At 45.0% G+C, this 25,338-nt stretch overlaps 3 protein-coding genes and 2 long non-coding RNA genes across 9 annotated transcripts; 1 reads left to right on the top strand and 4 right to left on the bottom strand.

Annotated features, from left to right (window-relative positions):
- Nucleotides 1-407: 407 nt before the first annotated feature.
- LOC6609809 (phosphoenolpyruvate carboxykinase [GTP]) lies at nt 408-2,972 on the bottom strand. Its single transcript, XM_002034427.2, has 2 exons — nt 2,672-2,972; nt 408-2,513 (listed from the first exon to the last, which is right to left on the bottom strand). Exons 1-2 carry the CDS (start codon nt 2,701-2,703, stop codon nt 602-604), a joined length of 1,944 nt encoding a protein of 647 aa, XP_002034463.1. The 5' UTR covers nt 2,704-2,972; the 3' UTR covers nt 408-601.
- A 386-nt stretch (nt 2,973-3,358) lies between these two features.
- On the top strand, nt 3,359-4,553 carry LOC116800651. Its single transcript, XR_004361541.1, has 2 exons — nt 3,359-3,964; nt 4,370-4,553. It is a non-coding gene; the product is annotated as an uncharacterized LOC116800651 (long non-coding RNA).
- A 547-nt stretch (nt 4,554-5,100) lies between these two features.
- LOC6609808 (phosphoenolpyruvate carboxykinase [GTP]) lies at nt 5,101-12,401 on the bottom strand. Its single transcript, XM_002034426.2, has 2 exons — nt 12,055-12,401; nt 5,101-7,070 (listed from the first exon to the last, which is right to left on the bottom strand). Exons 1-2 carry the CDS (start codon nt 12,087-12,089, stop codon nt 5,186-5,188), a joined length of 1,920 nt encoding a protein of 639 aa, XP_002034462.1. The 5' UTR covers nt 12,090-12,401; the 3' UTR covers nt 5,101-5,185.
- LOC116800650 lies at nt 8,824-12,047 on the bottom strand. 2 transcript variants are annotated; one of them, XR_004361539.1, is made up of 2 exons: nt 9,597-12,047; nt 8,824-9,527 (listed from the first exon to the last, which is right to left on the bottom strand). It is a non-coding gene; the product is annotated as an uncharacterized LOC116800650 (long non-coding RNA). The 2 variants fall into 2 exon arrangements; XR_004361540.1 differs by having other exon boundaries at nt 8,824-9,501.
- Nucleotides 12,402-13,412: 1,011 nt separating the features above from the next.
- On the bottom strand, nt 13,413-25,132 carry LOC6609806 (sodium-dependent neutral amino acid transporter B(0)AT3). Of its 4 annotated transcripts, XR_004361537.1 has the most exons (11): nt 24,924-25,132; nt 20,455-20,766; nt 19,256-19,488; nt 18,615-19,192; nt 18,133-18,274; nt 17,704-18,065; nt 17,481-17,643; nt 17,222-17,425; nt 16,901-16,969; nt 15,398-15,703; nt 13,413-15,309 (listed from the first exon to the last, which is right to left on the bottom strand). XR_004361537.1 is itself a non-coding variant. In XM_032716761.1 (10 exons), exons 2-10 carry the CDS (start codon nt 20,723-20,725, stop codon nt 15,491-15,493), a joined length of 2,235 nt encoding a protein of 744 aa, XP_032572652.1. In that variant the 5' UTR covers nt 20,726-20,766; nt 24,924-25,132; the 3' UTR covers nt 13,413-15,490. The 4 variants fall into 4 exon arrangements, 3 of the variants coding, with proteins under 3 accessions (XP_032572652.1, XP_032572653.1, XP_002034460.1); XM_032716761.1 differs by having other exon boundaries at nt 13,413-15,703; XM_002034424.2 differs by lacking the exons at nt 13,413-15,309; nt 15,398-15,703 and adding an exon at nt 16,236-16,744.
- Between the last annotated feature and the right edge of the window lie 206 nt (nt 25,133-25,338).

The following is a 25,338-nucleotide window of genomic DNA, read 5'->3' as shown; positions in this document are numbered from 1 at the left end:
GTGGATAGCACTGCCGTTGCAGGAGATGATTGGGAAATCATCTAGCGGTTTCATCTTATATAATGCAAGTGGGAAAAATTGTACTTAAGGTATTTCTATAATAGTGCAAATTAACGCCATAAATTAGCATTTAGAAAAATATTAAAAGTCGTAGTTACGAAACAAGAGTAAGATTAGTTACAAATGTCACATCTTTTAATTATAACATTTTAAATTTATTCAGCATTTAGAAATCCTAAAACGTATTAAAACTTGTTTATCTATTTAACTAATTGTTTTAAGCGCTAATAAATAAATCGTGCAGCTATAAAGCATTAATTAATTTAATAACCATTGTATACATACTGTTTAGAATGTTCATAACATCCAAAAATCCAAGTTACTGATAAATAAATACTCATATAGGATGTAGGTTATAAAATCGTCTTGTTTTATTTTTTTTCTTTTCATTTTTTCTCTTTGTATGGCCTACTTGCTAATCTTATGGCTGCTTATATAATAAATAGTTTGGAAGTCTTCAGCTTAAGAACTAGAGAAACGACTAAATAAGGTATTGGGGTATAGGACAGGTTAACAAGTTAACTCTCCTCATTGATCCTTCTTACAGGTTGGCTACGCGGGAAGACAGCTCGTCCAGCTGCTGGTAAATGCTGGCCGGAAGATCGGCGCCCACCTGCGATTCGAAGTAGGTGCGAATCTCCTTGACCTCCTGCGACCAGAACTCCTTGGGCAGCGAGAAGATCTCCTGCACGTCCACCTTATCCTTCATGCCATCGAGGTTGAGGGCACCCTCGGCGGGAATGTGTCCAATGGCTGTGTCCACGTAGCAGGATTCGCCATTGACCCTGCGCAGGATCCATTCCAGCACACGGGAGTTCTCGCCGTATCCGGGCCACATGAACTTGCCCTCGGCACTCTTGCGGAACCAGTTGACATGGAAGATCTTGGGCACCTGACCACGCTTCTCCATGCTTAGCCAGTGGGCCACGTAGTCGCCAAAGTTGTAGCCAAAGAAGGGCCTCATGGCGAACGGATCGTGCATGATCACCTTGCCCTTGTGCTCGGCCGCAGCAGTGGCCTCACTCCTCATGGCTGCTCCAATAAAGACTCCGTGGGTCCAGTCCCGAGCCTCATAGATTAGGGGCACTCCGGCGGGACGACGTCCTCCGAAGAGCATGGCGGAGATGGGCACTCCCGCTGGATCTTCCCAGGCTCCATCGATAATCGGGCACTGTGCGGCCGGGGTGCAGAAGCGGGAGTTGGGATGCGCAGCGGGCTTGCCGGAATCCTTGGTCCAGGGCTTGCCCAACCAGTCGGTGATCTGGACATTGGGAGCCAGACTGCTTTCCATGCCCTCCCAGAACACACCGCCATCAGAGGTGGAGGCCACGTTTGTGAAGATGGTGTTCTTGAAAACAGTGTTCATTGCAATGGGATTGGTCTCCATTGAGGTTCCAGGAGCCACACCAAAGAATCCATTCTCTGGGTTGATGGCACGCAGCACCCCCTGCGAGTCAAACTTCATCCAGGCAATGTCGTCACCCACGCACTCCACCTTGTAGTTGGCCAACGAGGGATTCAACATGGCCAGATTGGTCTTGCCACAGGCCGAGGGAAAGGCGGCAGTGATGTACTTCTTCTCGCCCTTGGGATCGGTGATGCCCAGAATCAACATGTGCTCAGCCAGCCATCCCTCACGCTTGGCAATGGTGCTGCCAATCCTCAGGGCGAAGCACTTCTTTCCCAGCAGCGAGTTGCCGCCGTAGCCGGATCCGTAAGATACAATAAGGTTATCGGCGGGCTTGTGCAGAATGATCGTGCGCTCGGGATCACAGGGCCAGGATGGCTGCTCCACCTGTCCGTTGGCAGGGGCGCCCACAGAGTGCAGGGCGCGAACGAACTCCTCCTTCTTGGCCAGCTGGCGCAGAACAGCGGCTCCCATGCGAGTCATGATCCTCATGGAGGCCACCACGTAAGAGGAGTCCGTGAGTTCAATTCCGATCTTGGAGAGCGGGGAGCCCACAGGTCCCATGCTGAAGGGCACCACGTACATGGTGCGACCCTTCATGCAGCCGGGGAATCGCTGCTGCACTGCAGCATCCATGTCGCTGGGCGAGATCCAGTTGCCCAGGGTGCCCTTGACGCCCTCCACTGGAGTGGGAATCGTCTCCTCCCGCCGATCGGTGCAGATGAATGTGCGCGACTCGACGCGGGCCACATCCGACGGATTGGTGCGTGCCAGCCAGCAGTTGTCGTACTTGGGCAGCGGCACAATGGTGCCAGCCTCCAGGAGGCTCTTGATGAGCATCTTGTTCTCCTGCTCGCTGCCATCGCAGATGTGCACCTGGTCGGGCTGGCACAGGGCGATGCCCTCCTCCACGAAGGCACGGACACCGGTGGTCAGCGAATCCACATTTCCATAGGAGATGGGAATGCCACGGATGTGGCTGTACAGACCGCAATTGTCCTGGCGCAGCTTGTGCAACTGGGGCAGACCACAGACATTGCCGGAGCTGAAGAGAGGGAGAGAGAGGAAGTGGGTTATTAAAATTGCAATTTAATTAACTGACTTCGATAGTGGGACCCCAAATAATGGACTGCATTAAAAATTAATTGCCATTAAAATCCCCCATTGAATGCGTTTCGAGTGACCTCTTTCATATATACTTACATAATTTTGCTTTGTTCAATGAGCTCAGGCATTTTGTGTGTGTTTTATTTTATGAATTTCTCTCGAAAAAAGTTTGGAATATTATTGTTAGATTTTTTTTTTTGAGCGTGAAAGAGTTTTTGGCACTTTGCTTAATTCGCTTATCACAATTTGAGTAATTATCACAATTAGAGTTCTACTGTCGAGGACTTTGCGTTCATATGTTCTTCCACAGTTTTTTGTCAAACATCAACTTGATTTTCAGACCACTGAAAGTAGGCTTTTCACTTGATCTTTCCATTTACTCTGGCCACGAGTAACTGATGCCAACTGCCCCGATCCGGGGCCTTTTATACCTGGCCTGGCCATCGAGGCGACTAGAACAAGTCGGCCGATCGCCTCGCAAATCGGGTTTTACGATCGCCTCGCCGAGCGAGAGGGTCAAACTCCGGACGAGCTGATTGGCTGCCGGCGGAGGCTCGGCGATTGTTTTGGTTTTTCACAGGCGGCAGCTACGTCGAGTTGGTGGAGGGTGAGTGGGGGGTGGGTCGACGGAATGGGGGCATGGGTATACAGATACGTATATGGGATATGTCCCCACATGGCAACAGCAGAGTGTTGTTTTCATGTGGCGCTGAGAGCGTTTTCTAGTGCGTTTGCATTGATAAGCGTTTGTTGTTATTTTGAACACCCTGATATTTGCCACTTTCGCGCTATTAATTTAATTATTCTGTTTATGATTTTATGCGATACAAAATGTGGCCGCTGCGAAAATAGAAACCAGTTCACGGACAGCTGAGGCAACATCAGTTGTTGTTCCCTGCAGCTGGCTAAATTCTGGATGTGTCTATAGCTGCGTTGGCCACAAATATAGCCACGTTGGTGCAACATCGAATGGTGGGCCACATCACACGCGCCCTCCTACGCCTGCTGAACACATGGGCTCTCCTCTCGTTTTTGGCCATTTGCCAAATCGAAAAAACTTTCGCTTATTTGCAGAATCGGTGACGGAAAATTTGTATACTAATCCGCCCGCCACCCTCGCGGCATCCAGATGAGCCGGGGCCTCCCCAATTGGCCATGGCCGCCTTGGAGGCCAGTATTCACATTCATGTGACTCTGGGGGCGCACCAAGAATAGCATAGCCCGGATGGTTGTCATGTGGCCACACTTGTTTGCTTGTGTCTGGGGAAGGAGAAATGAAGGTGCTGCCGATGGTGTGACTTTGTCCCCCGAATCCAGTTTACCAGAAGCCCCAGAATCCTCTGGGTACTCGAAGAATAAGTTCAACAGAAGCAGTCAGAAAAGTTGCACGTAAATATGGCTCTGTTTTTCATTGCTTGTTTGAACATTTATTGGGTAGCAGTATTATTTATATTTTTAAATCAAATTAACGCTTGTCAACTCTAATTTAAAACTTTAAGCAAACTTTAAAACTTCATAACAAATAAGCCAAATATATTTTTAATTAAAATTGTTTTAAATAATTATAATAAACCGCTCACTTAGCCTAGACCCAGAAGGGACTGGCGCCCAACGTCCTTGGAGAAACCTGATCAGATGGTTGTCCTTGGTCCTTGGTTCCCCCTCTTACATTCCCCACCCCCTTTTTTGGCGCCCTTTTGCGAACAGTCCAGTTGCGAATTAAATCGAATTCGTCTACACGCGTTGCCGTGATTTTCGGTTGGTTTATTTATAACTATGGACTTGTTTTTCTAGTTGGGCCTGATAATCTTCATCATCGGCGTTAATTGCTGGACCCAGACTTGGACTCGGACTCAGACTCTAACTGATTCGCTCCTGTTCTCACCTAACCGCCATTTGGCGCATTTCGATGATTCGGGCTTATTTGGAATTTACGTCAATAGACGATCGATTCGCTAAATATATGCATAATCAATAATGCGATCGGTTGAGATGAATGCAATGGGGATGAGGGGGCCGGACGGGTTATCAGTAGACGAGCCTCTGAGTTCGACTAAATATAGATCAGACCCGGATTTGTACTGTCGACCAGGAAAACTTTCCGAGGGAACACATCAACTATGAGGATCTTTACATTGCCCATGAACTATTTTTAGGGATTCGATTTCTGAGCTATTTGGCCTTTTGGTTTCCTGGCTTATTAGCTTCTTATCACTGTTCACCCCGTAGTGTACATCACACCACACGCTTCGAATTTAGAAATCAGTCCTTGGCAACCCACCCAAAATGGTAAATGTTCACCCATAAACTTTACTTTTTTTTGGCTTTTTCTGGAATTTATTTGCTTGTTTTTGATCGCGTCGATCTGTTGATAAGTTAGGTTAAACGGCATTATGGATTTATACGCTTGTTTACGCCAATTGCGGACGGGCCTCCGCCGAGGCGACCACTGATAAGACGCGTCCAGGCCACGCCCCAAACCCAATTTCGATGCCAATTCCATTCCCAAATGGGCACAAGTCGAATTTCGCTATAAAAATCTCGTTCGTTTCGTTTTATTTTAGGCAATAAGGGGTCTTAGATTAGGAAATAACCTATGGAAGACACACATCACATGTCAGCAACACGCGCCTTCAGCTCCCTCAGCTCCTCAGTCACGGGACCTGGAAGATGGTGACCCACCTGCTCCTCGAAGTACCGCTCTATGGCACCCACCTCCTGCTCCCAGAAATCTTTTGGCAGATCGAAAAGCTGGTCGAGATCAATGTTTTCCTTCAGACTATCCAAGTTCAATGAATTCTTGCTAGGCAGGCGGCCAATGGGAGAGTCCTCAAAGCACTGCTCGCCCTCCACGCGCCGGAAGATCCAGTCCAGGACTCGTGAGTTCTCCCCGAATCCAGGCCATAGGAACTTGCCCTCACTGCTCTGTCGGAACCAATTTACGTGGAAGATCTTGGGTACCTGGCCACGCTGCTCCATGCTCAGCCAGTGACCCAGATAGTCGCCGAAGTTGTAGCCGAAAAATGGTCTCATGGCGAAGGGATCGTGCATGATGACCTTGCCCTTGAATTCAGCGGCTGCCGTGGCCTCGCTCCTCATAGCAGCTCCAATGAATACGCCGTGCTTCCAGTCTCGAGCTTCGTAAACCAAGGGAACTCCACTGGGACGACGTCCTCCGAAAAGAATTGCGGAGATGGGCACTCCTTCGCTATCTTCCCAGGCGGGATCAATAATGGGACACTGAGAGGCGGGTGTGCAGAACCTGGAGTTGGGATGGGCAGCCGGCTTCCCGGATTCCTGTGACCACAGTTTACCCAACCAGTCCGTGACAGTCACCCCCTTTAGCTTATCCTTTTCCATTCCCTCCCAGTAGACACCACCATCGGATGTAGAGGCCACGTTCGTAAAGACAGAGTTTCGGAAGATCGTATCCATGGCTATGGGATTGGTGGCCCTCGACGTTCCGGGGGCCACGCCAAAGAATCCATTCTCCGGGTTAATCGCTCGCAGCACTCCCTTCTTATCGAATTTCATCCAGGCGATGTCATCACCCACGCACTCCACTTTGTAGCCAGGCAGGGTAGGAGTCATCATGGCCAGGTTGGTCTTGCCGCAAGCTGATGGAAAGGCGGCAGCTATGTAGATCTTCTTACCCTGCGGATTGGTGATGCCCAGTATCAGCATGTGCTCGGCCAGCCAGCCCTCTCGCTTGGCAATGGTGCTGCCAATCCTGAGAGCGAGGCACTTCTTGCCCAGCAGGGAGTTTCCACCATACCCAGATCCATAAGATACAATCTCATTTTCTGCTGGCTTGTGCAGCACAATGGTGCGTTCGGGATCGCAGGGCCAGGATGGCATTGCCTGGACACCACTTTTGGGCGTACCCACGGAATGCAGGCACTTGACGAACTGCCCATCCCCAGATTGCAGATAATTAAGCACTGGATTGCCCGCCCTAGTCATGATCTTCATCGACTCCACGACGTATGGTGAATCTGTGATCTCGATTCCGATTTTAGAGAGGGGTGAGCCCACTGGACCCATGCTGAAAGGAATGACATACATGGTGCGACCTTTCATGCAGCCGGGGAATCTTTCCTTGATCGCCACCTGCAGGTCCTTTTCGGCCATCCAGTTACCCAGCATTCCCGGCGTGGCTTTCTGCGTAACCGGTACTGCCTGCTCCTTCGAATCCGTTGAGATGAAGGTTTTGCCCTCCACTCGAGCCACATCCGCCGGATTTGTTCTTGCCAGCCAGCAATTCTCGTACTTCGGCAGAGGAATGATGGTTCCCTTCTTCAGCATGATGCCCTGGAGCAACTTGCTCTCGCCCTCAGTTCCATCACAGATGTGCACCCTTTCCGGTTGGCAGAGCTCCACGCACTTTTCCACGTACTGTTTGACGGCAGGAGTGAGGACCTTGGCATCTCCATACTGAACGGAGAGAAAGCGACAGGTCAAGCGGAAGTTCAAGTTTCTGTGTGGGGAGACCAATCTGGAAGAAGGTTATATTTTAAAGGGTATGTGTTAATATTCTTTTTGTATAGTGTATATGTATTCTTTCGAAGAAAGTAAACGAAATAAGGTTCAAGATTAGCCTGGATAAAGATACGGTTTGGTAAAAGGGTAAATACAATTGTCTACCTATTTATACAGCTAATGATAACGACCTTTTCAGATACTCTACCTACAGCTATCGCCAGTCGTGTAGCCGACTAACCGAAACGAGCACAACTGTACCCCTTGGTGGACCTCGTAACGTGAATTTCAAATTCTAAGCGGTAAGGCACAGCCGGTGGAAAAGAGCCAGCACCGCGAAAGAAACGAATACAAATAAAATCCAAATACAAGCAGAAAAGATACAGCCAAACTGGCTGATCAGCTGTTCGCCGTCTGGTCGTTCAGGTTTCGTTGGGCTCCACCACTCCAAACTCGACAAACTTGCTCGCGGCAATTCGCACAGAGCTGTGCGATCCAGGGAACAAAGTCGGATGGGGGTTACCATAAAGGGGTCCCCAGTCGATGCAAGCTTCGTATAGCGGCCAGTCCACGTCACTTTCATTAGAAGCAGGTTCAGACGGAGCTCCCCCGACAGCATGATGCAATCTTTCATCATCTTTTTGCGGCATGAGCAACTGCTCTTTGTGCTCTCTGTTTTGGTTCTGCAGATAAGCAAAGAGCAGGTAGTCTGGCCGTGGTATCGTATCTACATGGTAACCCTTGTTTCCAGCGGAAATCGTTGAGATACATGTGTATACGTATTACGTATGTCTGTGGGTCAGAAACTCGAACAGTTTTGGATGTCACTATCACATGCTAGACGGCTGTCAGTTACATGGGGCCCAAAGTCCAGTGATCCCCCGCCTCCGAGTCACCAGCGGAATAATCGCTTACACGCGCTCAGGGTTGCCCCACTTGTGACGTCAGTCGATTGTCTGGCGAACCGTAGAAATACCCCTCGAAATGAATGTATCTTTTATATTTTGAAACTGCGCAGTTTTCTCCATCACACGCTCTACATTCGTATTATAGATAGCTACATATGTAGACAGGTATACCAATCTGGCCTGGTCTATATTAGCATAAGTTGTCTGCATGGTCGGGGCGTGTGAGGTGAATGATAAACGGCAGCGCTGTCTCTCCGTGTCTCTGAATTGCCAATTCTGGGTAGTAAGTAGTAGAGAATGGGCAATTAGGCAGCTTAATTGAATGAAAATCAAAATTTAATTCAATCATATTAACTGGCTTTTGTTTTGGGACTTTATGGCCAGCGTCTGGCTTTTATCGTGGCTCATGCGTGTGAGACCTTCCTTCCTTAGCAGCCTCGGAGGCCGTGAAACCCTAGTTAAATAGCCCAACGATATTTATGACGGCACTGATACTGATAAGTGGGCATATTGGCAAACCGCTTGAATCCAAATCGTACCGCTCCACTATCGCTGTTGACACCAGCAGCTAATTATTTGGGCAGCACTCGAGTTGTCGCTTTCGACACGCGCCTCAGTTGGATGCTGAAAATCCGCTGCGTATTCGATTCTATTTCGGGAGATAACAGAGAGCGCTCCGCTTTGGAAGAATTTCTTCTGGCCTTTTGAAATGGCAACTACAGAGCCTCCTCCCTCCTCCCTGTTCCCTAATGACGCCACCAATGTTGACCCTCCTATTTTGGCCATACCAAATACCCTGCCAAGTGGCTTCCCAGAATGTTTCACTACTTTGGTACAACATGAATGAGTAAGCAGTTCGAGTGTATTTCCCACTTCGTGGACTTCCTCTTGTTGTTTACGCATTCATTTGCGCTTTTTATTGCAAAAAATACGCAATAAATACATTCGTCGAATTTTCAGCCAGAGCGTGTTCCACTGATGTATGTGTGTGTATATGGAAAAAGAACATGTGGAAAAAGAACATATCAGTCTAATAATAGTACGGTTAGTGGTATACGAAAATGTTCACCCAAAACACTTGGCAACAGTCATGGGGGTGTCAGCTGATTCAACAGATTTTCCACAGCCAAAAACTGTACTTGCAGTCTGATGAAATAAACGAAACTGGTTTCATCGGAGGGTTCATTAGCCTTGCCCCTCTGCCTCAGATTCGATGAAAGAACCAACCCAGCGCCCAGTATCTGAAATTGAAGGCGAAAGGCGGCCACAATCTGCGGCTTATCAGCTGGAGGACCCAGTAGACCATCGAGGAGGGGTGGGGAACACCATTTTATGGATACTTAAACTAGAGATGGGATACTTTTCATAAAGCCAAAACATGCGCTAGATATTGTTAAATTATATGTGACCTACTAAAAGTGGCTGTGACGCGAGGTTTGTTTAGAGGAAAATCTCATATCAGTTTCGCAAATGCAAAGTTTTCCGCTGGAAAGATTATTATCCGCGTCATCATAGGTAAACACACTTGGTTGCACATTCCTAGTGAAACTTTGTTTATTATTAATCTGTTTGATTATCACAAAGAAAAAACACAGTATGAGTAATTACACTGGTTTCCTTGTTCTTTAAAATACCTTTGTTCCCAGAAATGCCTTCTTCTCCCAGTAAAATACGCAGAAAGTGCGGTGGGAAATTCAGTCTGAACTGGATTATACGGCACCCAGTCTGGAGGATGTTTTATAAGTACTAATAGAATGCTCATTACCGCATATCAAAGTCCACAGAGAGTGGAAGCAACTAATTTCGTATTTTGTTTACCGACTGATAAGCGATTCCAGACTGCCCACGCTTTCATATACGAATATACATATGTACTTGTAGATTAAAGTGTTCCGCGAGTGAAATACTGTGTATAAGGTAATGGTTGAATGCGGGTCTGGGTCTGGTCTGGTTTATTCCATCGGTTACATGCAGTAAAATCTACTTGCGAAAGCTTTGCGTGCAATTCGAATTGGTGGCAAGCGGCTTACTCGATGAATGAAATGATTCATGTTTGTAGAGGAAATGCAAACAAATCGTCATTATATTGGGGAATCTTATCTAGAAGTTTCTGGGAATTCTGGGAAATTGCGGTAAACAAACCATTAACTGATAGGTAATCATTAGCAGACTATGAGCCTGGTTTCCTTCATATTTTCAGCAAAGCATTCGCTGATCGATGGGGCCTTCCAAAAAGCCGCGTGTGCCATTCAACTGATAAGCGGTATTAATCTTTATTACATTTAAGAAATTGTTTTTATTCCTCGCCTGCATAAATAATGCTATTTGCTATGGTAAATTCGCGAACGGAGGCTCGGCCTGAAAAATAGATTCAGAGGCTCGCGTCGTCAACAATAATATTATTCATTTGGTTGTCACTTCACCGACGTCGCTGTATCTAAAGGTTATCATCAATGGCAGCTCAATGAAACAAAAAAGTATCTTTCGGATACCTCCAGCCCATACACAAGTGTTATACTTTAGTGTTACTTACTGCACTTGGCCTGTAAGCGGGTGGCTTTATGGCCAAAAAGAGGCTACAAAACACGCCACCCGATCAAAACAGAAGCCAAAGGTAAAAACAGTCGACAGGCGGCGACAACTTCGAGACATTGTTGCTAGGCGGCCTCAAAAACCCATACATGCAGCGCTTTGTTTTTATTTTGCCCGCCTAATGGCGTCACACATACACAAAAAAGAGGCAGAGCCAGTTGGACAACTTGCCAGCGATCGCACACACACAAGCACAACGCCTCACACTGAGAAAATGAGTCAAAACAAAACTGCAAAAATAATAAACCGTCTGTGGGTGGGGAGGCTGGTGGCGGAGACGGGAAGCACTTATAAAGACCGAAACAAAGGAAACGGCGGCAATAGCCAAGCTTTTCATTGAAAAAATCTTTTAAGAAAAAAAGTAGTGCATAAACAAGAGCGCCCACCACAGAGAACTTATGGGGCTTTGGTCAATCACCTGTCGCCTGAAAGTAGGCAGTAAAAATGCTTTTTAAAGAAATTAGGCACCTACAAGTTTATATAAATACAAATTGTATTTAAAATATTAATTCCACCATTCTCGAAAATATTGAGACGACCGATATGTTGGCTTCAAAATGATAGTACTTTGTATAAGACATGAGCTTTTGCCGAGAGATTATCTCTTACTCATGCAGACCACAGACACTAAGAGATTAAGAATATATAGCGACGAGTGCAATGATCTTGGGAGCTTATAGATGACATTAACATTGATGGCGGTGTTGTTGGGGTTGATTTTGCCACTTGTTTACATGAATGAAAGTGTAACGGACGCTCTGCGACTGGCAGAGTGTGGAATTTTCCCGCCACGCGATAAGAGTGATTCAATACTATTAGCATGACATTTTAGTTGAGGCAGGTAAGTTACTAGGCAATGGCATCTACTAAGTTGGATTAACCTTAGGGCGTGTAATCCAAGTAGACGATTCAATGCTATTAGGCGATCTGCGATACCCGTTTATTTAGAAACGATGGGTGTATTGGTTTAGCCAAAGCCCATTTGGCATTAGCATAAGTCATTAAGAAATAAGTGATTTGTTGATTTGAAACATTAAAGTTACTTCTTATCAGCAATAAGTATACAAGCAAAAATAGTTTAATTTAATTTCGCGAGTATCAACCTTAAAATGCGTCATTTTAGACACATTTTATATTTATTAGCCATATATAGCAGATCTGAATAAATATGTAGCAAACTGATACAAATGATTGGTATATTTTGCGTTGTGAGCATTAGATAAGTTTTGTATGTATGAAGTGCCTTTAAAGTGATTAGATTAATTACTGTCAAATAGCGAGTTCTGACTGAAATAAACATAATATCTAATGTTGATAAGCTGTTGAAAGTAGCACCTCATAATATGAGGTATAAGCTACACGGTATTAGCCTGTCGTAAACACTCAAGTTAATGGATTTACCACTCGACTGCAAGCTGTTAAAGTATCCCCTTTGGGGTTTCGCCACCCTGGAATCCCGCCAATCCGACGGAATCCGAATCCGAATCCCATTAGACTCACCCGCATCGCAGCAGCTGCGCGCCTTTGAGCAGCATTCTGTCACCTGTTCGGGTTGGCTTTCACTTTTTAATTTCGCCCGCTAATACTCTTGGCAGCTAATGCAGTTGCAATTTTATCTCCGCCTTAATTAATTTATTGCGCTTTGTTGGGCCACAGGGTTCCTCTGTTTATTTGCTGAAATTGCCGACCTAATTTGAATTTATCTCAGCCTCGTCTGCAATACACTGGCTTCTGGATGTCTCTGGCGCACTTGTTGCGCTTCGGATTCAGCTACAGCCACGGCAACAGATTATGTTTCGGATTTGGATTCAAATTCAGATTCAGATATAGCGGAGCACTTGTTGCTGCTCTGGCACAACGAGCCAAACTGACTTTATGCGGCACTCGCTGCGTTCAAGTAACATGTGTGCGCAGACAGCCGAGCATTTTGCTTGGGTCTCAGCTCCGTTCCCTCGCTCTCATATGAGAACGATCCCATCCCATCCGATCCGATTCGATTCGATTCTTGCCGCTGAAGCATATGGACTATATGTTTTGCTTTCGCTCTGATAAGATAAGAGCCCACACTCGGTGGCCGTTGCATTTGGGGCTCGTGCTACGTGCCGCCCACTGCATATGCAGCAGGTGGTTGGGAAAAGCTCTGGGAAACTCGGAAAACACGCCCCCCTTTTGCAGCACACCGGTCTGGCGGGTCCTATTTTGCAATGTCTGCGCTGTTATCACACCAACTGCGATTACTCCATCGCTGATCAGCCGCTCTACACATTAAAAAGTAAAATAAGATAGAGATTATATAAGAACAATGAACAATGTCAGTGGTAAAAATATTCAACGTATAATATTATTATTATTAAAGTACATTTTGTAATTTTTGATTCTCCTTGCAAATTATTTTCTCTTACCCTGCATTTTTCTTATCATTTTACCCATATCGTTCGGCTCCAGTTTGGTACGAGTAATATCGTTTTACTAGGGCTATCATGCTTATAGACCTGCACAATTTACGATGCTCCTTTCCAATAAAACCACTAACCGAAAAACCAAGTTTTGAAGGTCATCCAATGCAACTCCTTCTTGGAAACCCTCTGAAGTCTGACTTTGGCAGGGGCCGGACTTGTTGAATCATATGGTTCCAAAGCAAAACAAAACAAATCGAAACTTTCCCCTGGGCGATAAGCCTAATCGGGAATTGTTAGCTCTCGGTCCAAGGTGCTTTGACCAGGGGGCAGCAAACCAAATACGAAATATTCTGTTCTATCAGAAACCCATAAAAAGCTGAAGATTCGTCTGCCGGGGATTAAACGTGCCAGCTGTGGTACAGTGGATCTCCCAAAACCAGAAATAAGAACAGTATGAACTCCTTTTGCTCTTCTTCAACTTAACGCACTAATCATGAAATATCTTTATTAATAATAATTTCTTGCGTACGGTATAATAATGTTTCATATAAGTATTCTTCACCTTGCAGTGTCTGTTTTTTTTAATACATTCAAATTTACACGAGTCCGGGGCTTTAGTTTAGCACTACGACAATAATTGATATACAATATTTATAGTAGAGCTAGGTATATTGATTATTATATACTGTATATATAGATTTAATGTTCGTATATATAGTGGCGTAAACAAGTAAACTATACAATTAGGCGTGGTACTATGTATTTGGTTTCGGTTGCGTTTGCATTGCGAGGATTCGACTTTGTTAATGGATAAGGTGGGGAAGGGGCAACTAACTGTATGGGGCCTCTTACTTTAAAATTGTGTAAACGTACATATAAATCTGATGGCTAATCGGATCCTCGATTGGAACTGCTTTTGATTGGCGGTGTACAAAATGGATACAAGTCTCCCAAAAACAAGATATAAATGGAAAAATTCCTGCTCTGCTATGGGGAAATCTACCACGTCGGTGACTACAAATCTTTCTAAACTCGACGGGCCATATCATAAGTATATTTCTATATTTGTCTTATTGTCTTCAACGTTCTGTCGTCCGTCCTTTGCATTGACTTTGAGTACTTTCGAAATTCCATGTGTTTTGATTCAGTTGTCAATTTTTTAGATATCAGTGTTGCACTTGCCTTTGCCTTACCGAAATAAGAGAAAGTTGGAGGGGGGAGGATTGTGTGATAACCATTTTGCCGGAAACCGAATCGGAAATATGAAAAGGACTATCTTCATTGGTATCCTGTGCAGGGAACTGAAGTGAACAATGGGGTGCCGCTTAACAACTAGTTAAGTATTAGACGCTTTATGGTTTCCCTTCTTCGATAGAACTTTACAACCACTAAAACTATTCACAGCAGTTTATAATTCTTGATTTGTTATTTTGTTTAGCTCTGTCAGTGTGGGAAAATACTTTTTGAGTGTTTTTTTTTTTAACGGGGAAATAGATTGAGTGGGTGACTTTGGGGCTGTGGATGAAGAGTCTTAACACCTAAACATTGAGGATATTATTTAGAATATCACACACTCCATGTATCATTCTCTAATCAGTATAGTAAGTATAGGTATTTGTTTAACTCAACTAGAACTCGAAGTGTTAATATTGTGTCTCAACGCTCTTAACCAGTTTAAAGTAATTGTAAATCGTGTAACTCCTCTTAGATTACATACATATATTAATTGTAGGTCTGGTGAGTTCTACTTGAGGTCAAAACAAAACGGCAGATCTCTACTAAACCTAAATGTTGAGTTTAACTCTTTGGAAATGCGCTGGCTAAGTCGACTATAAGCGTTTGCCGTCGAAGAGCTTTCTCCGGGGAAGGAGGGAATTGTGGGGGATTGTTGGGGATATTGGGGATGGGGGGAGAGGAGTGGGTCCTGGTAGTCGGAAATACTTTCAGTTTTGTGTGTTTTGAGTGTCTTAGGGTAAAGCTTTAAGCATTCCAACTAAATGCTACATAATCGAATTTAAACCATTTGCAACCCGTTTTAGATAATACCTATCCTCCTGCGGCACATTGTACTCGTACACAGTTTGTTAAATTTAGTTTAGTTTGGGCTTAGTTCAGTTTGTGTTAAAATACGATTTAACAATTTTAGTTACGCACTCGAATGCAATTCTTCGGCTGTTTATTCTGGTAATTACTTAGTTTAGATTTAAATTAAGTTAAAATACTTATAGTAAATATTTATAAATGTTTGCGCTCAGCTCGGCACGCACTCATCTTACCGCTCGTCTCAGTTAAATAGGTTTTTTTTCACTTGTTATTTTGTATCGGTTCACACCTGGACCTGTATCTGGACTTGTACCTGGACTTCTACCTCTACCTGTTTACTGTATCTTTATCCGTATCTTTTGCATTCGTTTCTATAGCTGCACCTGTGTCTGGACTTGTACCTGGACTTCTACCTCTACCTGTTTACTGTATCTTTATCCGTATCTTTTGCATTCGTTTCTATAGCTTCACCTGGGAGTGGGGCTGTGGCTTTTCTAGACATCGTACGCATCCTTCTTGTAGTTCTTCTTTCTGCTTGTTGGCACATTTAGCACGTTCGATGTCTTTGTTGTTGTTGTCGGACGCATCATCATCATCCGCATGGTCATGGGCTTGTCCTCTTCGTCGTCGTCGGAGAAATCGCTCTGGGTCTTCACATGACCACCCAGCGCCGGACCGCTGAAATCGTTCTCGTCATCCTCTTCGTCCTGTTTGGAAAGAGGGTAGGATGAAAGATGAAGAGTGCTTTTAACATGTCAGACATAAAATGGGCGGACAGAGTCCTCTAGGAAATCAAGAACTTCTTACGAAATTATAGTATTTAAATCAAATGAGCTGACACCACGCTGCGTATACTTGATATTCTACACAAGCTCAAGCGAAAGCTCTCTACACGGCCAGCGACTGGCCACAAAAGCTGAATTTGTAAATTAAAACTACTTGAAGTTCAGTGAAACTTAGGTACACTGTAACTATACGGTAGATGTAAAGTTGATTTACATTACATGTATGTTTCAGTGGCGGATTTCAAGCTAGTCAAATAATTTTTAAGAATTTATCTTTTACAATTATTTATTCTTATAAAATATATAACCATCTGTAAAATCCGCCACTTACTTATGTGTTGCATTAAGGGTTTAACAATACTAAAAGTATTTAAACAATTAACAAACAAACGAACGAACCAACAAACAAAATGTAAATGGTCAGATTTTAGTTGTCTCCCAGTTACTTTACCTGCATATTAGCCACGATCAGCCGCCAATTGGGTTTCTATATGTCCATGAACTGCCTAAATCTATGTACACTCATTGCCCTACTCCTGCTGAGCCTTCAAGCGATTTTGCTAGTCTTTTCCCTAAACTTAGGTTTTGTAAATAATTGTTCTGGCCTTATCCGGTTTTCGTTTAAAAGAGCTGTTTGCTATTGTTTGCCAGCTACGATTAATTGCTGTGCGTTGATTAGTTCTTTGTGGTATTGAGTACGGGTAATTGCTTGGTAACCGAGGATGAGCAATTGATTTCTACTTGAGTCGAGGCATGTCCTTAGTTTTTTTCGATTTTTCTGGGTGTTCAGTGTTCGGTGTTTTGTGTTTCTGGGCCATGCGAAGGGCATTAGTGAACTATTTTTTAGAGCTATCCTAGTTTTAACTGGTTGCTGATTTCTCTGGGGTTCTCTAAGACATGGCGCTGCACTTAAGTTCGTATCCATGGCTTCGATTTTGAGTTCGGGTTCGGTTCGTTCTAATTCTAACATTGACCAATGAAAGTGGACACGGGAGCACAGGGAAAGAAGAGCAGAGAATCGTGTGATTAGCTTTAGTGTTTTTCAGAGATGTGCAGGTGACGGGATTGGGGTTTCTGGAGTGGGTATAGCCTTTCTATCCAGGACGAGGCTCAACTTACTTCAAAGTCTCCAATTGTGAAGCGTGTCGCCGCTAGTGAATCTTGCGGTGGCATATCCGGACTCATATTCTGTACGACAATGAGCGTGAGTTTGGTAATGTATTCGGTTATTGGATGTAAGCATTGTCAGATAGGAAAAACAAGCGCAAGAGTGAGGAATTTTCGTTAGGTGAGAGAAAGACATAATTAGTCACACGTATAGACCAAAAGAGAGATGGGCGTAAACTTAGCCTAACAACACAACAAATGGTACAAAGAAAGCTCAAATCGAGATTGAATCAAAAGTGTTATCAACCGATTTGAGCGCTGATCTGCACTTACATCGTCATCATTGTCAATCATCTCCTTGGTGGAGGCGGTTGTTTCGTTGCGACGAATCGATCCTTGGTGGATGTCCAGGTCCACCTTCAGGCACTGGAAGCTACGCATAAGGAACACGATGGGCATGGGCAGGACGCCAGCCAGGATCATGGATAGTGCGATGCCCATCACCCAATTGGGGTAACTCTTTTGCTCAATCATACCCTGTAAAAAGATGGCTTAATAAGGGATCTAAATATTTAAATGTCAAGCTACATACCAAATCGGCATTCCAAGCTCCGTAAGTGGGATTTCTAATGACCATGAAGACCACTGAAGATACCAAGATGCAGACCATAATGACGGGACCAATGTACCGCCAGGTCCACTGCCAGTAGCGACCAGGTCGGTAGCCAGTCATCTGGAAAATGTCCTCGGTGAAGCTGCGGAAAAATATCGTTAGTATATGGCTCATATTCTAAGGAAATCCAGCATAAACTCACCGCTCGTGTCCGTAGATAAAGATCACGGCTATCATCTCCATCAGCGCCACCACCACGAGGCCAATGGTGCCGGCAAAAGAGTCGAACATCTTGAGCCAGTACTCCCCGGCACCTGTGCAGAAGATGAAACCGACAATGAAGCAGAAGAGACACACCACGCCAGTGACATGCTGTTTCTTAACCCGCTTGATAATGTCAATGTCGAAGAGGGTGCACAGCATGCCCTCCAGGATGCCGATCTGTGATCCCAGTCCCAGCGACAGCAGCATGGTGAAGAAGAGGACGGCCCAGAAGGGAGCACCGGGCAGCTCCACGATGGCCTGGGTGAACACGATGAAGGCCAAACCGGTGCCCTCGGCAGCCTGCACAGCAAGAAGTACACAATGAGAACCTCCAGACCATAGAAATCCCCATCCAGACAGTACTCACATTGTCCAGTTCGTGAGCCAAGCTGCACTCGCTCAATTGCAGACGGGTCAACTCAGTGCCATTCAGTAGACTCATGGCTTGCTCGTAGCCCTGTGTGTCATTCAGTCCCAGCAGTTTGTTCTTCACCAGGATTTCCGTGTTACTGGAGGAAGGGCAAAATAGGAAGGAAGAATGAATAAACAAACTAGTTGAAATCGGTTAGAACCCGATGGAGAGGCCGTTCAAGAGCAATTGTGCATAACTCAACGTGGGTCCGTTAATTGATGCAAATTGACAGACACGACCGCGATTCCATATATCGATTCGAATATATCAATGGATGGACGCAGATACACCCACCGAGCCGTCGTTTCATTGATACGCAAATAGAAAGAAAAACAGTTGCCCTCCGCCGGTTACAACTGGTCAGCATATTGATGACCCACCTAATGGACGTGGACCCACTGATGCGTGCGACCCATTGCCGTTCCCCAACGACTCACCTGGCTATACAACGGTCCACATTGACGGTGGCCTTGAAGCCCAGAATGGCGAAGATGACCACGCTGGCGTAGATGGCCGTAACGGCATTGCACACGGACACCAGGAGCACATCCCGCACGCAGTTGTTCTTCGGCGTGTTGTAGCTCCCGAAGGCGATCAGAGATCCAAAGGCCAGGCCAAAGGAGTAGAAGACCTGTGTGGCTGCATCCAGCCAAACCGTGGGCTCCAGTAACTTTTCCACCTTTGGCGTATACATGTGCATCAGTCCAGCGCCCGCTCCTCTCAACGTGATGCCGCGAATGAAGAAGATGGTCAGCACAATATAGGGGAAGAGCGAGGTGAAGTAGACCACCTTGCCGGAGCTCTGGATGCCCTTCATCACGATGAAGAAGACAATGGTCCAGGACAGCATCAGGCAGAGCACGATCCACCACTTGAGGCCACCAGGCTCATCCATGGACGGTGCTGCATCCAAGGTGGTGCGGTACCAGAAGTACGTCGTCTCCGAAGATTTGGCGCACTCCTCCAACTCAAATCCTGTGCCGTTCAGGGGACAGGATGACCAGGGCAGCGGATACTAAAGAAGTAACCAGTGAATTAGTTACAGATCCTGGTTGTGTCCAATAACTTAACCACTTACCCGAAAACTGTTGAAGAGGTAGAAGAAAACCCACGTGATGATCACGTTGTAGTAGAGAGCCACAAACAGCGTTACTATGCACGACGAGATTCCGATGCCACCCAGCCAGGGATGGATGGTGTTCCACACACCCAGGGCACCCAATCGCATTCTCTGCCCGATTCCCAACTCGATTAGGAACAGCGGTATGCCCTCCAGTATCAGCATAACCATAAAGGGTATCAGGAATGCACCTGCAACGGGAAATTTAAAGATTCACTTGGAGAAATACTAAGAATATCTATAAGTTCATTAAAAAAAAACCTTTAACATAAAAAATGTTGTATTATTAACTTTTGGACTTTCTATACATAAATTCTTAATAAAATACCTTAAATCGAATCAACATTTTTTCATTTTACAGTGTAATGATTAAATCACTGGGTGATGCGACATAAAATCAATTCAAAGCCAGCCGGAAATTTGCATTTCTGGCCAGGTCGGGAAATATCTGGTTGGCCAACTAGCTGAAAAGAGTATGCCAACTTCGATGCCTGGTCAAGCTGTCAATTGTAATTGAATTAAAAGCCGGGTGGGGTTAAATCGCCATTAGAAATGTGCGTACACTTGCTATAACGCCCCCATTTACCCGCACAAGCCACCCCACCCACTGGCCCACCCAAGGCCATCAATTGGGCCCTTCCGCCGTCGAATGCCAGGCAATTAGTGCACATTAAATCCCATAATGTTATTGTCAAAGCTGTGCACCTGATTAGCTGCAGTTCGTTGGCCAACTGATATTGGATATGACACATGTCGTCGGGCGAGGGTTGGTGTGGAGGGGCGTGGCAGGGGTCTACCCAATTTAGCGTTATCACTCAGGTGACCCGTGCAGTCAAACAGACATTGATTTGAAAATACTGCTCCAGTTTGCGCATTTTCCGCGGTAATCCGAGGCTTAGCGTTGAATGCCAGGCAAAAGTGGAGAGACCTAAACAATCATAACTCGTAATGGATAAGGTATTTTTGCATACCAAACTATTGAACGTATAAAGAAACATATAACAGAGAAGTATATTTATACCTTATATATGTTATCTATATCTTTAAACACAAGAAATGCAGTTTGAAATATTTATACACATTCAATTTAGTCATTACACTCTCATTGATCTAACTAAAACCAACATCATTCTTTTTAAATAGTATTAGATACTTACCGCCTCCATTCTGTTGGCACAGGTAGGGAAACCGCCAGATGTTGCCGAGGCCCACCGAGTATCCGATGATGCTGAGGAAGAACTGCATCTTGCCGCTCCAGGCGGCGCGTTCCGGCTCATTGCCCGGAATGTCCACCGATTGCACGGAGTTGCGCTGGGGGGCGGTTAGGACGATGGTCACCCCGTGGGTTCCATCGCCCCGTGCCCGTGTGTTCAGCGGCGCCATCTCGTGGCCGTTGCGCGGCGCATCTATGATTTTGGTGGCAGCCATCAACGTGCGGATATTCCTGGCGAAGTGTCCGTGGTTACCGTCTGCGGAAAAGTGGAGAAGCCGGTTATGAGAAGTGCCTGGACTCGACCCAAACCCACTGTTTGATCGATACTCCCCGAGTATCCGAGTGTGTACTACTGTGTGTGTGTGGACTTGTTTGCCCATTTGTGTGGCGGTTCGTCCTTGAGACCGCTTCTAGTGGCTGCTAACTCAATTTGTGTCCTAATTGTTTGCCATTAGGCGGATTCTGCCCTGGTTAATGGAAACTTTTCGCCGTTCTTTTCGTCTTTCCACCGCTGTCAGCTTTCGTAATTTTATTAATATGCAAGTTTGGTGAAGTGCCTTGGGATCACATATATGTGAGCATGTTCGTTAGTTTATTCGTAATTAAGTGTGGTATTTTGGCTTGCTATCAAGTTTAAATACCAATACACAATGCACAATAAATATATAGCGTAATCTGAACCCACTTTTAATAAACTCGTGGACATATCACTTTTTCAAAGTGTACTCCATACTAATTCTTTCTGTGTACGAGTTAAGGCACGTATGTGGGGGGTCAGAGGTTAATTAGATACTTAGTTTTTGCAGTAAACAACCCAGAAGCTCCAAGGACTGTTTACGAGTCACTAAACCACCCCCCTACTCCTCTGGAATCGTGACTTCCTGAACCTTGTTGCTCTGTGTAGGGGAAGGCCAAAAATTTTAGCCAACACCGCAAAAGGTCGTTTTAAATTGAAAGAGCAACCAAAAACGGAAAAAAGACCAATTCGGGTGGCGGGCTTATTGAAAGGGGGGTTGACACTACCCACAGTTCTATGTGGGCGCATTTACTTGGAGGCTCGTCCTCTGTTGCTGACGTAGTAAATTAGGGCTAGAGAGCACACGGAAAAGAGCGGAAGAGCCATGGGTGTGTTGTTTGGGGCAGCAGCTGTGTGGCAAGAAGCAGCAATTCACCACCGAGCGAGAGAGGCAGAGAGAGCCGAAAGCTGCTCGAAGCTTTTGGCGTCCTGCCGCTTCATTGATGGCAACTTCGGGGGGACAGATTTCCCGCAGGGGGAGCACACCTCCACGCTATATATTCTCGATCTATTCTGCTATATTTTGCGTATACGTAATGCGCTATGACGTCTTTTGATGGCTGCCTCATTTTCCCAATTGCGCTTCCCAAAACGTTACACCCCGACCATCTATTCGTGTAAATATTTATCCAGTTACACCCACAGAATGTATCTCATGGATGCAGAAACCAAAAACTACTTCTAGGGGTACCCAGCTGCAAAGTCTCCGATTAAATTGCAGAGAAACGAGTTGTAATCAAAGGACGCCAACGTGCACTTTTCCGCATTTCCACCCGCTGAGCTGTCTCGGGGAAAACTCTCGTCCTCCGATTGCACAATCCGATTGCTGTTACGTAAACCAGTGTGTGAAAATATTAAAGGCCTGTGATTGCTGTGCTGTTGCTTTCTGCGACGCAGTTAAATGGGCGGATGGTCCGATGGGTGGCTCTTTTTCGCTCAATCACCGGCGTTTCTAAATAAAGCTCTGGCAAGGATGTGGCCGTGGCCCTGTCATTGGAATGGGTTAAATCACTTGGACCCAGTGCAAAGTGGACTGAAACACAATGGTTTAACCATTGCCGTAGGAAATTACTCAATGAGGGGTCAAGATTACCGCTGATTGGCTGTGACAGGACCTAATTGAAGAATTGCTTTTCAGGCTTGCATAACTCTGGGCTGGAGAATACTAATCCCATCTGGATAGAATTTAAATGAATGGAAATTTACCAAGCCAAACGACGCTACCCCAATCTCTCACAAAGGTAGAAAAGCTTGGGTCCTGGGCACAAAAAAAAAGGACAAACCCAATTGCGTCGTGGCAAAACTGTAATCCCATAAAACACAAAAGTTCATCCCCTTTCAACTCGCGGGTTAGAAGAATCGTATTTAAAGCTCATTGCCAGTTAAGGTGAACTACAAATAGCTTGAAAAAGCAGAAGTACCAGGTAGTAGTTAGAAGTGAAAATAAAACAAGTAGGCGAATCTGCTGACATGGCGTGCTGCATGCTAAATCGATAAGAACGGCTTTGCGGGTAAGGTGGAATCCAGGGGGAAAGCCAGCTGTCTTTTCCTATTTCTGCATAAATCATGCAATTTGATTGCCAATGAAATATACTCTGTTTACGCAATCGATTTTGCACATTTTATTGGCCTTTTGTTTACGCTACGCCAGAATAAATTCACTGCGAATCGTTCAAAAATGTTGCCTCTTGAAAATTTGAAATGACAACTAATATAGCCATATTTGTGGCTATTTTCGGAACCGCATCCACTCAAAATAAAAACACAGAGGTGTTGCGCAACTTGTTCGCTGGCTGCTGCCAATATGCACTTTTTGCCCTTTGCTCTTGGTAATTGATTTGGCCATCGTTTGGCGCCCAGGCGCGAATTACGCCGAAACCCTGCGAGGACAATTGGCCCCAAAATCCCACCGAAAACACATCCACACTTCCGTTTCCGCTTGACCTTGATGCACGCCACTGTGGATTTTCTGAAACTTTGCGAGCACTTTTAACAGACAATGGATCCCGCTGATAGGTGTTGAATTACTTTCCCAAGCCCCAATTTTGATTGCTTACGATTGCTAAACCTTGGTCAGCTGCTGTTCGAATAAAATAGGGGGCTTGTTTTGCTAAAACATTATGTAAATAAACGCAGCCGAGGTTCTTATGCAGAACTGCGGAAAGTTTCCACAGATTATTATTACATTTAAAGCCCACTCCTAGATGTATCTAAACCTAGAAACCTATAGACCTTTTCTATTCCTGAAACTAAAATATAAACAATGCAATTCTAGTTATTAATAAAGCAAATATATTTCAGTTTCAGTTTTCAAAAACTGGATAATAATTCATTCTAAAAATATGTTGTATTAAATAATAACGTGTAATAGCAACAAACTAATCAAATGAGTTCAGAGCTCAATAAATTTGTTAAATTTTTCCAAGGCGTGGTGAAGCATTTGGCGTCCTTTGTGCGTCTTAACCTTTTGCCCCGAATAAACAATCGATAACAAGCAAATGTTTCACTCCCAGCCCAAGCACAACATTAATTTTTCATCAAACAAAGTCAGTTTGGCCGCATCCGGCGGACTCGTGCACTTGTCTGGCGGAAGAGCGGTGTACCAGTGTATCTTATATGGACCATGTATAAGCCCATTGTACATATCCAACTTTCGCTCTCACCCTAGAGCGAGAGAGATGGGTACAGAGTGTGCGAGAGAGGCGGAGAGAGAAGGAAGGAAGCGAAGTGCAATCAGACGGGCACAAAGTTCAATTCCTTGTGCTTCCCACTATTTTGTTGGCACAGCATCAACTGTTGGCCTGTTGAGGTCGATGGGGAGGGTTGGAGCTTTTTTGGCCCAAAACATCCCCTCGGCCAATGCCATTGCCAGCCCCAATGCATTTTATCAGAATCTCCAAGAGAAAGAGAATGTCAAACCGGAATTGAAGATTTAAGATGATGTATCTTTGTATCTTATGGCTATCAGAATTTATTTGGGATTTGAAAAGGTATTCACACATTGAGTCAAATATTATAAGTGAAATTGCTCGAAGTACTTATTCCCATATTTCAATTAATAAATAATTCATAAAATATTATTTCAAAGACTTGTTTAGAAAATGCTGTGTGTTTATCGATTGAATACCATTAGTGAAAGCAACCCAAACAAGCCAACTCAAATCGCTTAAAGAATCAAGTGATTAAACGGTGGATGTGTACCCATGCCAAAATCTGATTTTGTTTCCCATGTTCTTACAATGTACTATATATAGTAGTTTATGTCAACGTGCAAAGTTGAATGTATGGCAAAGTTTTGCACTTTGTTGATTTTTGGAATGCGAATTCGCTGTAAATGCACAAAAATGCAGATTTCGATTGTCGCTAAGGGCACGAAACAAATGAAATTAGTATAAAGCTAAGTTCACTGTTTTTCGCGGAAGTCCACGTGCATCCCCAACCTCGAGTTTTAATGACACAGCGCCCAAGATAAAGAGAGCGCCAGAGAGTCTGTCCTGAGAGAGATAGACAGAGAGAGAGAGAGAAGGGCAGGAAGGGAGTCCTCTTGGTATGTTTGTGTGTGTTAGTGGGCAGGTCACGTCAGGCAGAAAGTTTCGCCTCGCTTTTTTATTCCGTACCGAAGTTTGTCTTGGCTGTGGGATTTCAAATTCCAGACTGCTTTAAAGCGGATTTTTCACACACACACTCGCGCGCTTTGGAAAATCCCTGATTATCCCTGATTTCCGCTTAAATCCAGACAAACGCTCGATATCAATTTCGTTCGACGAATTTTTGCGTTTTTCTCACGGAGCTTTGCTCGATTTTCACGACCGTTGATTTGTGCTTTCCGTTGTAAACTGAATCCAAATCGCTTGGCGCCGCACTGCGAAGCTCGCGAATTGGCATGGTGTGTTTGAATCGGTGGTGAACTAACCACCACCAGCGCAGGAACATCCACTACACACACACGCACACATGTCACCCGTTGACGCAGGACTCTGCATGGAAATTTTTGGGCTGGCAGCGGGCTTAAATTGGGCAAAGCTTCACTTT

This window comes from Drosophila sechellia, chromosome 2R (assembly GCF_004382195.2).
Source record: "Drosophila sechellia strain sech25 chromosome 2R, ASM438219v1, whole genome shotgun sequence".
NCBI lineage: Eukaryota > Metazoa > Arthropoda > Insecta > Diptera > Drosophilidae > Drosophila > Drosophila sechellia.
Note: the sequence above shows the minus strand (reverse complement) of the source record. Positions and strands in the feature narration are given on the sequence as shown.